The 14,345-nt window shown below is 56.1% G+C and overlaps 2 protein-coding genes across 6 annotated transcripts in view; one reads left to right on the top strand and one right to left on the bottom strand.

Moving 5' to 3' along the window:
- The first annotated feature begins 417 nt into the window (after positions 1 to 417).
- On the top strand, positions 418 to 10,461 carry ZBTB17 (zinc finger and BTB domain containing 17). 2 transcript variants are annotated; one of them, XM_066202801.1, is made up of 17 exons: positions 418 to 505; positions 1,739 to 1,837; positions 2,287 to 2,398; positions 4,112 to 4,318; positions 4,482 to 4,670; positions 4,931 to 5,095; positions 5,174 to 5,290; positions 5,684 to 5,922; positions 6,015 to 6,157; positions 6,630 to 6,930; positions 7,293 to 7,380; positions 7,859 to 7,975; positions 8,055 to 8,175; positions 8,292 to 8,422; positions 8,502 to 8,717; positions 9,573 to 9,662; positions 9,803 to 10,457. In XM_066202801.1, the coding sequence occupies exons 2-17, from the start codon at positions 1,832 to 1,834 to the stop codon at positions 10,078 to 10,080; spliced, it is 2,520 nt and encodes an 839-aa protein (XP_066058898.1). In that variant the 5' UTR covers positions 418 to 505; positions 1,739 to 1,831; the 3' UTR covers positions 10,081 to 10,457. The 2 variants fall into 2 exon arrangements, with proteins under 2 accessions (XP_066058898.1, XP_066058897.1); XM_066202800.1 differs by having other exon boundaries at positions 4,931 to 5,290; positions 9,803 to 10,461.
- Positions 10,462 to 12,739: 2,278 nt separating this feature from the next.
- SPEN (spen family transcriptional repressor) overlaps positions 12,740 to 14,345 on the bottom strand; it is a 67,167-nt gene continuing 65,561 nt past the window's right edge. For all 4 annotated transcript variants that reach the window (XM_066202780.1, XM_066202779.1, XM_066202778.1 and 1 more), the window contains one exon: positions 12,740 to 14,101. In XM_066202780.1, coding sequence (XP_066058877.1) covers positions 13,970 to 14,101 — 132 coding nt within the window. In that variant the 3' untranslated portion in view covers positions 12,740 to 13,969. The remainder of the gene's footprint in view (positions 14,102 to 14,345) is intronic.

Below are 14,345 nucleotides of genomic sequence, written 5' to 3' on the forward strand. Positions count from 1 at the left end.
CTCATGGCCCCTTTCGGCCCCTCTCGGCCCCTCATGGCTCCTCATGGCTCCTCTCGGCCCCTCATGGCCTCTCTCGGCCCCTCATGGCCCCTCTCGGCCCCTCATGGCCCCTTTCGGCCCCTCTCGGCCCCTCATGGCTCCTCATGGCCCCTCTCGGCCCCTCATGGCCCCTTTCGGCCCCTCTCGGCCCCTCATGGCTCCTCATGGCCCCTCTCGGCCCCTCATGGCCCCTTTCGGCCCCTCTCGGCCCCTCATGGCCCCTCTCGGCCCCTCATGGCCTCTCTCGGCCCCTCAGCACCGCTCCCTCCCCACTGTCATGGCGGCGCCTCTGTGGCGGGAAGGGGCGGGAAGATGAGCGGCCCCCGCGCATGCGCAGTGACGACGCCGCCGCTGGGCGGGCCGGGGCGACGCCGCTTCCGCCCGGCGCCAAGATGGCGGCGCCCTTTGTCTGGTCGGTGTCACGGTGAGGGCCGCGGGTGAGGCCCCGCCGGGCCCGGCATGACAGGTGCGGCATGGGGGCCCCGGGAGGGCGCTGGAAGAGCCAGGGAGAGGGCTGAGTAGGACACGAGCGCTGGGAGGGGTGGGGGCTGCGGCCCTGCTCGCTGGCTGTGGGGTAACGGAGCCGGTTTGGGGGTCACCCCGGTGCGCGGCCCCCCGGTTCTCTGAGGGCACGCTGCGGCCGGGGGGCGGGCCCCGGGAAACGGGGGCCTGCTGGCTGTCGTGGGGGGAACGGGGAATTGTCGCGGTAGGAACGAGAGGCTGCCGGATATCTTCAGGGTTTGCTGGCTGCTGTGAGGGGAGCGGGAGGCTCCTGGTTGTCATGAGGGGAATGGGGGGTTGGTGGCTGTCGTGAGGGTAATGGGGCATCTGGATGTCATGATGGGAGCAGGGGGCTCGTGGTTGTCGTGGGACGACAGAGCGGCTGTCGGGAGGGCACCGAGGGGCTCCTGGCTGCTCCCCCTCCGCAGCGTGTCCCTGTCCGCTGTGTGACCCCCAGCCCAGAGGTGACTCGGGGCGAGGCCGTGGACGAAGCCGTGTGTCCCCCGGGCTTGGGGCATCACTGTCCCCTCGGGCCACCGAAGAATCCTCCCGATGGTGGGGAATGGGGGTCACAGCCCCGAGCCAGCCCCAGACACGTCCCCGCACCTCAGGGACGGGGAAAACCGCAAGGAAAACGGGATTTTCCCTTGTTCTGGCGTTTTGGCGAGGTGACAGCCCCTCCTGGCTGTCCGTGCCCTCTGCGGGCAGGCATGGGTGACACAATTCCCGGACCAGCCTTGTTCCCTTAGTTTTGTTTCTGCATCAGAGGCTTCTCCCGAGATTCCAGCCCTCAGCCAGCATTCCAAAGGGTGTTTTTCCCCGAGGAGACAAGGGTTTGTCATCCCTGGGCACTGCAGAACACAGGAGGGGTTTCAGGGCAGATCTCAGGTTCAGGTGATGTCTCAGCATCCAGAGCAGCACCAGCACATCCATAAGCCTGAAATCCAAATAACCAAGGTGTCTTCAGGATGTCTGTTCTCTGTGGGGCGTCCAGGATATCCTCTCCTCGTGTCTTTCTCATCTTATTTCCTTTTCAGCACATTTTTTCCTCCTTGTGATCGTTCCCCTTCTCAAAGCTCGCCTTCCGCTTCCGACCACAAGCTCTGCAGCCCTTCCCTATTCCATGATCCATATATCCATGGAGCTGCTCCACTCAGATCAGCTCTAAACTTTATCTTTTTCATGAAAAACGTTGCAGGATCTGCTCCTGGAAATGAGGACAGACCCCTGTGGGCAGAGGCAGCGAGGGCTGGGGCCGTGTTGTTCCCTGAGCTGATGCACGAGGCGAGAGATGACGGTGGGTAGGAAACAAACCCCCTCTTCCCTTTCATCTTCCCAGGATGGATGGCTGGGCGGTGACAGCCTTGAAAGGCGATGTTTAAATCACTGTTTTTTTCCAATTTAGGGAGGTTTGGGAGTTTTTAATAGGTAGATGTTCATGTGGCAGGGAAGGGGAGAGGTAATGTCGCTAATTAGCGAGAGTGCTTAGCAGAGCTCACGTGGGAAGCTCACTCTGACTGCAGCTGCTGTATTTATCTGTGGTGGGCGTGAGTGCGCTCACAATGAACTTTTCCACGATTAATTGGATAATGAGAGACTCAGCAGCCTCGTCGGGGAGAGGTCGGGAGGGGAATCTTCTCCCCTGAGGGGAAGTCAGAGGGTGTGCAATCCTGCATCAGTGATTCTGCACCTTCAGCACCCAAGACTGGAGGTTTAAAATGGAGTTTTGCATCCCATTTTCCCCAGGATGGCTCTGTAGAGACTGACCTGAACACCTGGGAAGGGGAAATCTCTGGAGGAGAGACACAACCCTCTGGCCCTCAATCCTCCGGATATCTCCGCTCCTCACAGCACAGGGGTGAGCTTGGGCACCAGTCCTGGGAGTTGTGTCCAGATGTTTGGGATTGTTAAACCTCAGAGTCAGGGATTTTAGTGGATAAAGGTGACATTGGCTGCTGGGGGGGGGGGGATAGAGAGCTCATCCAAGCCTCTCCCTGCTGCGCTTCCAAGGGAGCTGGAATGTGGCATTACAGAGGAGACTTCAGAGAACAGGAAGGTTTCTGGGGAGGAGTTGAGTTTCCTGGGTTTTTACTTCCTTCTCAAAGCTGGGCAGCAAAGCTGAGACAAGTCCAATCCTGGAACATGAAAAATCACTGTTCAGATGTAAAGTGCCTCCCACAAATTCCCCAAAATACCTTTTTAGTGCATCAAACTGTCAAGATTTCTCAGGTCCTGCTACATGGAGCTCTCCAAGCATGGAGCACAGCCTTGTTTACCCTGCAGGGAAAATGCTCCCCCTTTTTTCCAGAGCTTTGCAAACCACACCAGGCAGTGCTATGCAGTATTTTAACCCAAGTACTGTTTTTCCTGGCTGTCAGGGATGTATTTTGGGACAGGCTGGGAGGGTTTGGAGAGCTGGGAGAAAGCCAGGGCAGGGAGTTCATTGCAATGACAGAATGGAGTGGAACTTGCTCTCTGCATGATCCGATGCTGTCAGAGAGGTCCTGGCCTCTCACCCACTCTGGGGATGCCTGTGGGAGCTGAATGAATCCATGGAGGAAGATCCTTCCCCAGGCGTTGCTGGCACCCGCAGCTGACAGGAGGAGGCTCCCTCTGACCACTGATCACTGGATGGAACAGGAACTGGAAGTGCCTGGTCTTGTGGATCCAAACCTCTCACTTTTTCCTGACTGGAAACTCCTGATTTAAGAGGTGTTGAAGTGGAAAAACAATTTCCACAGGCTGAAAACTTTCAGAGACACCGAGCATGGAATCCAGGAGTGTACCCCCAGCTATAACTTTCTTGTTACAGCATCCAGAGCTTTAGGGACTTCTTGCATGAACAGTAACTAGATAGTCCCTGTTTTCTTTCTCCTCCCTCCTTGTCAATACTTTGAAACAATCCCTTCAGCACTGGAATCACTGCTGGAAGATAAAGCCAAGTGAAAACCCTTCATTGACCCCATGGATGCAGGTCAGGAGAAAATCCAGTATGGCACTTTGCTGGGAAGCAGCTGCTGGAAATTTGAGGTTTTGCCATGTTTCCAACAATTTGCAGCATTCCTTAGGCAGAGCTGGGCTCCAAGCATGGAGAACTCCCTCCAAACACATAATAAAATATAAAAATTCCTCAGTATTGTGACATGAGCAGCTGGAAGGAGCAGGAGCTGGAAGGTTTGGACAAACACTTCCATGCTATGGCCTTGGCAGGAGCCACGACACAGAGGAGGGATGATGGCACTTGTGTCTGCAGAGGTGACGAGGCTCCTGCTCGCTGCTTGGACCAGCTGAGGAGCAATAGCTGTGTTCTGAATACTGTCAGGGTAGCTAAAAACCATCGGAGCTGTTCCATCAACTCCTTCTAGCTCTGTGTTGGCGTCATGGCTGTTCTAGGAGCGGGTATGGGTTGGATTTAGCCGGGAGAGGAAGTGAAATTTACCTTTCTGGGCCATTGTGTTAACCACGAGGGCAGTCAGGTCGCGTTTTGTGATCTCTCTGCCTCCACAACCCTTCCAGTGGTTTCACCACCCACCCTCACCCCCCCATCCCGGGGTTTTTTCCCTCCCCGCAGCCATGGATTTCCCGCAGCACAGCCAGCAGGTGCTGGAGCAGCTGAACCAGCAGCGGCAGCTGGGGCTGCTCTGCGACTGCACCTTCGTGGTGGACGGCATCGACTTCAAGGCCCACAAGGCCGTGCTGGCCGCCTGCAGCGACTACTTCCGCATGCTCTTCGTGGACCAGAAGGACGTGGTGCACCTGGACATCAGCAATGCTGCAGGTGGGCCTGGAATTTTTATCCTAGATCCCTGCCAGCTCCTTAAACAGCACAATTCCGTGCCCAGACTTCGAGGGAGGCTCTTCAGCTTGTTATTTTGAGCATTTCAGAATGAAAGAGAGTGAGGGGTGAGGGCTCATTTCTGATTGTGTCACCTCCCCTGCAGGCCTGGGCCACGTTCTGGAGTTCATGTACACGGCTAAGCTGAGCCTGAGCCCCGACAACGTGGAGGATGTGCTGGCCGTGGCAGGTTTCTTGCAGATGCAGGAGATCGTCAGCGCGTGCAACGCACTCAAATCTCTCTCCGTGCCCCCAGAAAATCCCCCTGGGATGAACCAGCAGCTCCCCGAGATCGGTATGTACCCTTCTGGCTTCCCCTCACCCAGGCAAAATCAAGATTTACTGACTTACGCTTCATGCAGTCCAAAATCTATGTACTTAGGATCCTTGGCCAACTTGCAAACCCAGTTCCCAGGTGCATCTGGTGCACCTGGATGGGATTTCATCCCCTTGGCCAGCACCAGCAGTTGAAAAATCGCTGCTTCTGTGAATCTTGTGGGATTTGGGAATCTTCCTGACAGCAGCTGCTGGATGGCTTCGCCTGTTCCCTCACAGGAGCTGACAAGGTGACGGCCGATGCCAAGACATCGGTGGTGGCAGAAACTCTGGGGGAGCCTGAGAAAGCCAAAGCCGCTGCTCCCAGCGCTGAGGGGAAGGAGGAGAAGCCGGAGGCCATGGTACAGCCCGAGGTGCCAGCGGAGCAGCCAGCTGGCCAGGAAGGTGAGCCTCCAAGGGGTGACACCCTGAGTCCTGCTGTCACCCCCAGCACACCCTGTCATGACACCCCGGTGCTCACAGGGACAGGTGCTGCCATCCAGGAGGATCCCAAGGCCGACATTCCCAGGCTCCCGCAGCCATCGGACAGCGTGGTGAGCAGCGGCAGCCCCACGGGCACGGACACTGCCAGGACAGGAGGTGTGTTGGTGAGCAGGGCTGGGACAAAGCTGGGCAGAGCTTGAGCCCTCATCTTCTGTGGAATTAATTGTGTGAGTGCATGTGCAAGGTCTGTGAGGCACGGATCCTCTGGGAGCAGTTTTCATGGAGCTTAGCGAGGAGAGTTGGGAAATTCTCCTCTGCCTGCACAGGCTTTGGGAATTTAGGGCTAATCACCTGCAAATTCAAAGTGATTCCAGGCAAAGGTGATGATGGATGAGTTTTCACTTCCCTTCCAGCTCAGATGTTTCTGTGATTTCCCTTCACACAGGGGATGCCTAATCCCAGTCTCCTTAGGTTAGGAAATACAGGTGGATTTTGTGCCTCTGCTGCCGCTCCCAAATTTGAGCATCCCCATTTTCTACCATCCTGCAGACATGAAGCCGGAGAGGAAGGAGGAAGAGGGAGAGATGATAGTGGAGGAGGAAGATGAGGGTAAAATCCCCGAGGAGGAGCCTGCCCAGCTGGAGAACGGGGAAAACACGGAGGATAACGAGTCAGGAAGCACTGATTCCGGGCAGGAGAACTCAGGGGAGCCACGCCTGCTGCGCTCCGGCACCTACAGCGACCGCACTGAGTCCAAGGCCTACGGCTCCGTCACGCACAAGTGCGAGGTGAGGCCGGCCAGGCTCCTGGGCAGCATCTCCAGGTGCCACCAGATGCCTTGGGGACAGCAGGGTGACAGTGCCTGTCCCTCCATCCCTAGGACTGCGGGAAGGAGTTCACCCACACTGGGAACTTCAAGCGGCACATCCGTATCCACACCGGAGAGAAGCCCTTCTCGTGCAGGGAGTGCAACAAGGCCTTCTCTGACCCAGCTGCCTGCAAGGCCCATGAGAAGACACACAGGTATGGGCGGAGCCAGGGAAAGACACCTGAAAAATGTGAGGTTTGCTGGGAATGGTCAAATCCTTTGGAAATCCACCAGTGTGTTGGGGTATCCGGGAGGAGATTTGTCTTTCTGCCTCTGTCATAGTCAAAGAATAATCCTGAGCTGGAAGGGATCCACAGGGATCAAGTCCAACTCCTGGCCCTGCACAGACACCATCAGAATCCCATCCTGTATCTGAGAGCATTGTCCAAATTGTTCTTTCTTTTTGTGTTGTTTCATGGACTCCCCATCCCTGGAAGTGTTCAGGGTTGGATGAGGCATTGAGCAGCCTGGTCTAGTGGGAGGTGGGGTCTGGTGGAACAAGGCGAGCTTGGAGGTCCCTCCCAACCGAAGCCATTCCATGATTCTTGTGGGTCCGTCTGGGGGGTGACGCTCAGACCGTGGCAGCGAGACCCTGGTGCTGGGTGTGACATTCCCACCTTGTCCCAGCCCACTGAAGCCGTACGGCTGCGAGGAGTGCGGGAAGAGCTACCGCCTCATCAGCCTCCTGAACCTGCACAAGAAGCGGCACACGGGCGAGGCCCGGTACCGCTGCGAGGACTGCGGCAAGCTCTTCACCACCTCGGGCAACCTGAAGCGGCACCAGCTGGTGCACAGCGGGGAGAAGCCCTACCAGTGCGACTACTGTGGGCGCTCCTTCTCCGACCCCACCTCCAAGATGCGCCACCTGGAGACGCACGACACCGACAAGGAGCACAAGTGTCCCCACTGTGACAAGAAGTTCAACCAGGTGCGCTAGGGAGCGGGGAAGCTGGGCCAGCGTGGTCCTTGAAGAGATGCAGTTCAGACCTCCCAGAGCTGTCCTAGGATGGTGGTGTATCCATGAGGTGTAGTTGGGGGTCCCAGAGTGATCCTAAAAGGGTGGATTGATTATCCATGGGATGCAGTTTGGGGGTCCCAGAGTGGTCATGAAAGGGTGGATTGTCTGTGGGATGCAGTTCAGGGGTCTTGGAGCTTGGAAACGGTGGTTTATCCATGGGGTGAAGCTTGGAGGTCCCAGAGGCCACTCCAGAAGGGATCCACGGGGATTTGGGTTGCTCTGAAGGGAGACAGGGTGGTTGGTGCTCCCTCCATCCCATTTTCCATCCTCAGGTGGGGAATTTGAAGGCTCACCTGAAGATCCACATCGCAGATGGGCCCCTGAAGTGCCGGGAGTGTGGAAAGCAGTTTACCACATCAGGTAACATGGGGGAGGGGGGCTGTGGGGCTGAGCGATGGGACTTAGATGGTCTGGGGGGAAAGGGAGTGTTCTGGGGCTGGATCAGAGCCAGAGGAAGGACTTCATCCTGGGTTTACAGTGGTGCTGCATGAATTCCTGTTTTTCCCCATGGAGCCACACCCTGGAAAGGAGCTCCTCATCCAAATGTTGGAGATGGGGATGTCTCCTCCCATCTCCTCCCAACCTGCTGCAGAGCCAGAGGGTTGGGATGATTCCAGTGGAGTCTTTTGATCCCCTCAAACACTGGGCGCGTGTCCTGGCTGTCTCCACTTCCACGTTACTGCCTGATCCCAGGCAAGGTGCAGCCAACTTCCCTTGATCCCTGCGCAGTCCCCGCAGTCCCTGCTCCCCGAATAGCACCAGGCTTTCCCGAGGGGGCTCTGGAAAAGAGGAAAAGGGGGAGGAGGATCCGGCGTCCTTCAGCCTGCCCTGCTCCCAGGTAACCTGAAGCGGCACCTGCGGATCCACAGCGGGGAGAAGCCGTACGTGTGCGTGCACTGCCAGCGCCAGTTCGCCGACCCCGGCGCGCTCCAGCGCCACGTCCGCATCCACACCGGTACGGATCTGCTCCTGCCTCCGCAAGGGGTTCTCCTTCCCATCGTGCTCCCCACCCACCTTCTCCCGTGTTCCCCCAGGAGAGAAGCCGTGCCAGTGCTTGATCTGCGGGAAAGCCTTCACCCAGGCGAGCTCCCTCATCGCCCACGTGCGCCAGCACACTGGGGAGAAGCCCTACGTGTGTGAGCGGTGTGGGAAGAGGTGAGGATGCCCCTTGGGAATACTGGGAGAGCCACTTCAGTGGTGTCGGAATATCAGGGCGACCTCCACTCGGGGCGATACCATGGATTGTGGTGACCGTGGTGTCGCTCCCAAAGGTTCGTCCAGTCGAGCCAGCTGGCCAACCACATCCGTCACCACGACAACATCCGGCCCCACAAATGCACCGTCTGCAACAAAGCCTTCGTCAACGTGGGCGACCTGTCCAAGCACATCATCATCCACACGGGTGGGTACCTCCCAAAACCCTGCGCTGCCCCCGGGCATCACCTCCTCACCCACACCTCCATTCCCTGTCGTCTTCCCAGGGGAGAAGCCGTTCCTGTGTGATAAGTGCGGGCGCGGCTTCAACCGCGTGGACAACCTGCGCTCCCACGTGAAGACTGTGCACCAGGGCAAGGCCGGCATCAAAATCCTGGAGCCCGAGGAAGGCGACGAGGTCAATATCGTCACGGTGGCGTCCGATGACATGGTGACATTGGCCACCGAGGCGTTGGCTGCCACCGCTGTCACGCAGCTCACGGGTGAGCAGGGGGGCCCGCAGGGGGGCCCACAGGGTTCCCAAAGGGAGTTCATCCATGGTGGGCAGCTTGGGAGCCATCCAGAAGGGAAAGTTAGTGGTGGGTGCAGCTGGGAGGTCCTGGAGCTGTCCTCAATTGGAAACTTATCCTTAGGGAGCAGCTGCCTGGTCCCAGAGTTGTCCCCAGAGGGAGATTGATTAATGGGGATTCAGTTTAGGGGACTCAGGAGTCATCCCAAAAGGGAAATTTTCCTGTGGGAATGCAGCTTGGGGGTCTTGGAGGTGTCCTGAAAAGGAAGTTTATCCATGGGATGCAGCTTGGATGTCCCAGAAGCCATCCCAGAAGGGAGGTGTTATCCCTGGAGAGGAGTTTGGGTGTTCCATGAGCCACCCCAAAAGGAAAACTTACCTGTGGGGAGCAGCTGGAGGGGCCTGGAACTGTCCCAAAAGTGAGGTTAATTTTACATTATCTGTGGGGGGCAGCCCAGGGGATCCCAGGAGTCCTTCCAGAGGGGGAAACTTACCCCTAGGGAGCAGCTTGGGTGCCTTGGGGCGGTCCTGAAAGAGAGGTTTATCCATGAGGTGCAGTTCGAGAGGCCCAAGAGTCACCCCAAAAGTGAGATTCATTTGGTGGGGGGGGCAGTTTGGGACTTTTCCATGGGGTGCAGCCTGGAGGTCCTGGAGCCCCCAGAGGCGCTGGAGATTTATCCAAGGGTGCAGCACCCAAGTCTGGGCAGCCTCACATGCCACTGGAGCCGCTCCCAACCTCGGCACTGGGCAGGATCCACAGCCGGGGGGGGCAATTCCTGCCCAGGCCCCCCTAATGTCCCTGTCCCCCGCAATGTCCCTGTCCCCGCAGTGGTACCTGTGGCGGCCGCGGTGACAGCTGATGAGACCGAAGCACTTAAAGCTGAGATCACCAAAGCGGTGAAGCAGGTGCAGGAGGCAGGTGAGGCTGAGAACACCGGGCTGGCTCCTCCCATCCCCCCACCCCGGCCCCTCCGGGACCCGGAATAGCGGGCTGGCTCTTCCTGTCGCTCCACCCCAGCGCCTCCCCCATTTTGTGCCCGTTGTTCTCTCCCCCGGCAGACCCCAACACGCAGATCCTTTACGCTTGCGATTCCTGCGGGGAGAAATTCCTGGACGCCAGCAGCCTGGCACAGCACGTGCGCATCCACACGGCCCAGGCGCTCGTCATGTTCCAGGCAGAGCCGGACTTCTACCAGCCCTACGGCGCCGCGGGCTGGCCGGCAGAGCAGGTCATCCCCGCCGGGGAGCTCCTCTTCCGGCCCCGGGACGGCGCCGAGCCTCCCCCGGCCGCTGCCCCGGCCCCCCCGGCCGAGGGGCCGCCCCCGCCCCCCGAGTGACCGCGCCCCTGCCCAGCCTTTATTTAAGAGACAGCTCGGAAATGGTGTAAAAAGTGTATTTCTGGAAGGAAAGAGATGGAATAAAATGCAATATTTTGTAAGGGTTGGTGCTCGGGGACTGGGGGGGGACGCTGCGGATTCCTCCCCCCCGGGGGATGGTTTGAGGCTCGTGATGAGCTGAAGCCCAGTGTGGGGCGGGACTGAAATGCTCCAGTCACTGCTGAGAGTGGGATGTGCTAAAAGCAGGGACAAATGAGTGGATAAAAGGCAAAAACAGTGGTTTAAGGTTTTCAGCCTCACCCAGAACAGCCGCTGGGGACTTCGGGGGTAAAGCCCAAGAAGACCCTCACCTGCTGACCCCCACCGAGGGAGCAGTGTTGGAGAAAAGGTGCTGCGGGCTGGAGGTGAGGGGTGGGAGCCTGTCCTGCCCCACGCAGGGTCTGGGTGCTCAGCTGGGACACCCACAAGGGCCCCCCGGGCTCTGCAGCTGGAGGGGCGGCTGCGGGTCTCCGAGGCCATGTGTCCATCCCTGTCCGTCCCTATCCCAGGGGACCCGGGGGCAGTGCTGGCTCCAGCCTTGTCCCCCCACTGCTGGGGCTGGGGGGCCGCAGGACAGGAGGGGCAGGAGCCCCAGAGGGTGCCCGCCTGACACTCGCCTCCTGCTCTGTCCCCTACGAGCCCCCCAGCTCCCCAGGGCGGGGAGGGAAGGGAGACACGCACAGACACAGTGACAGGGATGTGTCCAGCTGGGACGGATGGACACACAGACGGCTGCAGGTCCAGCTGGACACGTGGCTGCTGGTCCGTGCATGGTTGGACAGTGCCAGAGACACACGGACAGGTCACCTTCAGGCCAGACAGTGTTTCACGTCCAGTTGGACACCTGGACATGAGTCTGTCCATCCATGTGCTCACCTGTGCCACCATCCATCCATGTGTCCATCTGTCCTCATTCCTGCTCCCAGCCAAGAGGGGTTGGAGGATTCAGGACAGACTGCGCTGTCCAGCTGGACACATGGACAAGGCTGTGGATGGTTGGATGTTCAGCTGGACGGCTGGAGGCATGGACATAGAGAAGGTTGGACAGGCAGACACAGGGACATGTCCAGCTGGACACACAGAATGGATGGACACACGGCTGGTTACATTCACAGTCGGACAGAGGGACCATCACATGTCCTGACAACTGCACATCCAGCTGGACACACAGGACAGACACTTTCCTCCACCCCTGGGCATAAATGCCCCAAAAATGCCCTTTTTGCCCCAAGGTGCCTCTCCAAAACCTGCGATTTCAGACCCCCCCACCCCCACCCCATTCCGCACTTTCCATGGATTTGGAGCTGGGATTGGGCCGGACCCTTCCCCCATTCTCAGAGCCTGGGCTGGGAGATGGATACCGGGATGGGCTCAGACAGATGGACACGGGGGCTGTGGGGGCAGGGCAGGGGCAGGAGGGGGGTGGGGCAGGGGGGTGAAATTGCTGCTTTCCAAGAGGCGCCTGTGGGGCAAAAAAACCCCCAACATTTTGGGGCCATTTATGCCCAGGGGTGGAGGAGGAAAGTGGCTGGCTGGGCATGAGCATGTCCAACTGTCCAGATGAAAACACATTTGTCCAGTTGGATGTCCATCCATGTCGGTGTGTCCAGCTGGAGATACAACATCCATGTTTTCAGCTGGATATGCGGTGTCCAACTGTCCAGCTGGACACTCCCCTGTTCTGTCCATCTGACAGATCCATGAGATGGGTGGGTGAAAGGGATGGGCCTGGATGGACAGATGGGTCCAGGCCCAGCTGGGTGGATGGACATTGCACAGACACCTGGACACACGGACAGTTCACATCTGGCTGGACACACGGACAGTGCCCTCCAGCACAATACCCCAAAACCGCCCCTTTTTAACCCAAAGGCCCCACGCAGACACCAGCAAGGTCAGACCCTTTCCCTCTGCCCCAGTAATCCACACGTCCGTCCATCCAAGCCCCATCTGTGTCCCAGGTCTGTCCATCAGCCCCACCTCACTCTCTGGGGAAGGGATGAAGTCCAAGGCCCCACCCTGACCCCCCCAGTGGGACTTGGGGGTCGCTGTGGGGTGTCCCTGGCCGGGCTCCCAACACCCACCTCCATCCTGGGGCATCAGCAGCACCTTTTTGTCCTGGTTTTACCCCAAAACAGGCTCTGTTCTGCCCCCCACCCTCAGCCCGGGCGTGCAGGGTGAGGGTCTCCACTGATTTTGGACGCCACCCCCCAAATTCTGCCCTAAACCTCCTTTTTTACCACATTTGCTTGATTTTAACCCATTTACATCAGCCTTGATTTTAGGCTTCCCACTTGCACCTGACAGGGATCTGGGTGGAAAAGCAGTGAAAAACATCGAGTCTGGCTCTTACATTTCAAACAATGATGAGTATCAGTAATCCAGGGATAATTTCCAGTGAAGAGTTGGTGCGTGGTGAGATCAGAAATTGGGGCAAACGCTGCAATTTCAGTTTTCACAAGTATTTATGAGAGAGGAGGGAAAATCGAGAAATTTGGTTTAGTGTGATCTTTTTTCCTGGCTGTTTTTAAAGGAGAGGTGGGTGACCCCTGGCAGCCCCCAAACCTCCCCCTCCCCACTCCCCCTCCCCGCGCCGAGGGACGAGGTCGGGGCACCGCCGTGTTTTGTATTTTTTAATAAAGTTCGTAATCCAATGGACACACAAAACAAAACTGCGCTGAGAAAAAAAAAATAAAACCAAAAATAAACCAAAAAAAAAAAAAAAATTCCATAAATTAATTAAGTGTTAGGGGAGGCGAGGGGGGCCGGGGCAGTCTTTGTACAAGTGTATAACACTTCCACAGCTGATGAGACGAGGGGATGTTTAAATGAAGCGCACTTACAAATGAGTGACAATACAAAGTCTGAGTATGAAAATAAGATTTTTTTTCTCTGAAAACACATTTTTGGCACAGATTAAAAAAAAATGTATGTTGTGGGGATTTGATTTTTTTTTTAAAGTCAGTATTATATATATTTATATATATTATATATATATTTATATATACACACACCCACTGAGTTCTGCATATCCCACCAGGAAGGAAAAAAGCTCTCCCTTTTGTTTTGTTGTTTTTGTATTCTCTTGTTTTTCAGTGTAAACTGTACATCCCAGATGATGAGAAGACGGCTGCAGCAGGGGCAGGTGGAGGAAGAGGAAGGTTCACATCCGGAAAAAAATAACACCCCCCAAAAAAATAAACAACCCCAAAAGAAGGAAAAAAAACCAACAAAAAAACCCGACGAAACAACCAATAAAATAAAAGATAACTGTGAAATGCTCCTTGACCCACAAATCTCAGCAGAGTCCCTGCGGAACGTCCACGGTGCGGTAAATGTGTGTCAAGACATCCAGAACGTCACAGCGTCTCCAACTGTGCAAAGTCCGAGTCACTAATTTAGTGCAAAGGCAGTTCAGGTTCTTTTTTATTTTTTTCCTTTTTTTTTTTTTGTTAAAAAAAATAAGCCATCCTTTTCTCTTTTTTTTCTTTTTTTTTTTTTTCTTTTTTGTGTGTTTTTTTCCCCAAAAAGGAGGCATGGGAACCCAAGCCCAGTCCACCTGCTGAGTGCATCAGTTGTCCATAAGCTAAAGCAACATGTAAACATCCAAGGTTTGATCGAGGCCGGTCGGGCAGGAGGCTGATTTCTGGCAGCATTTTTTTGTTTGTTTGTTTCATAACCTTCTCTCCTTCTTTTGAATTAGTTTTATTTTTAAATTAAATTTTGTGGGTTTGTTTTTTTTTTTAATGGGCTTTTTGTTGTTGTAGTTGTTTGTTTTTTGCTGCAGGGCCTTGGAAAAATTAAAAAAATTAAAATTAAAATAAGAAAAAGTCAGTAACTGGTAAACAGCTCATACCGACGCGATGACAATCATCAGGTGAGGAGAGATGTTGGAGATGCTGGCGAGGAGGTCCGGGGCCAGGCGGGACAGGTGGCTTTCCGAGAACTCGCAGGGTGGGAAGATCTGCAGAACGTAGGCAGGCTGCAAGGAGGGAAAAACCATGGATCAGAGACAACCCACACCTAGAAATGTTTAAAAACGGAACATTTCAGTGATGTTCTGGGTGCTTAAAGGATCCTCAATCTTGCATAAAAAAGAAACCATGAGTTTTGTTGCCCAGGTGGGGAGTTTTCCCACCACAAGTGTAGGAGCTGGCTGATTTTGCTGGGAAAGGCAGAAAAATTCCCATCAATTACCATTTCAGTGGTTGCTCCAAGCGCTGGCA

The sequence above is a fragment of the Chamaea fasciata genome, unplaced genomic scaffold (genome assembly GCF_029207755.1).
Source record: "Chamaea fasciata isolate MVZ Bird 193981 ecotype frontalis unplaced genomic scaffold, bChaFas1.0.hap1 SCAF_23, whole genome shotgun sequence".
Taxonomy (NCBI): domain Eukaryota; kingdom Metazoa; phylum Chordata; class Aves; order Passeriformes; family Sylviidae; genus Chamaea; species Chamaea fasciata.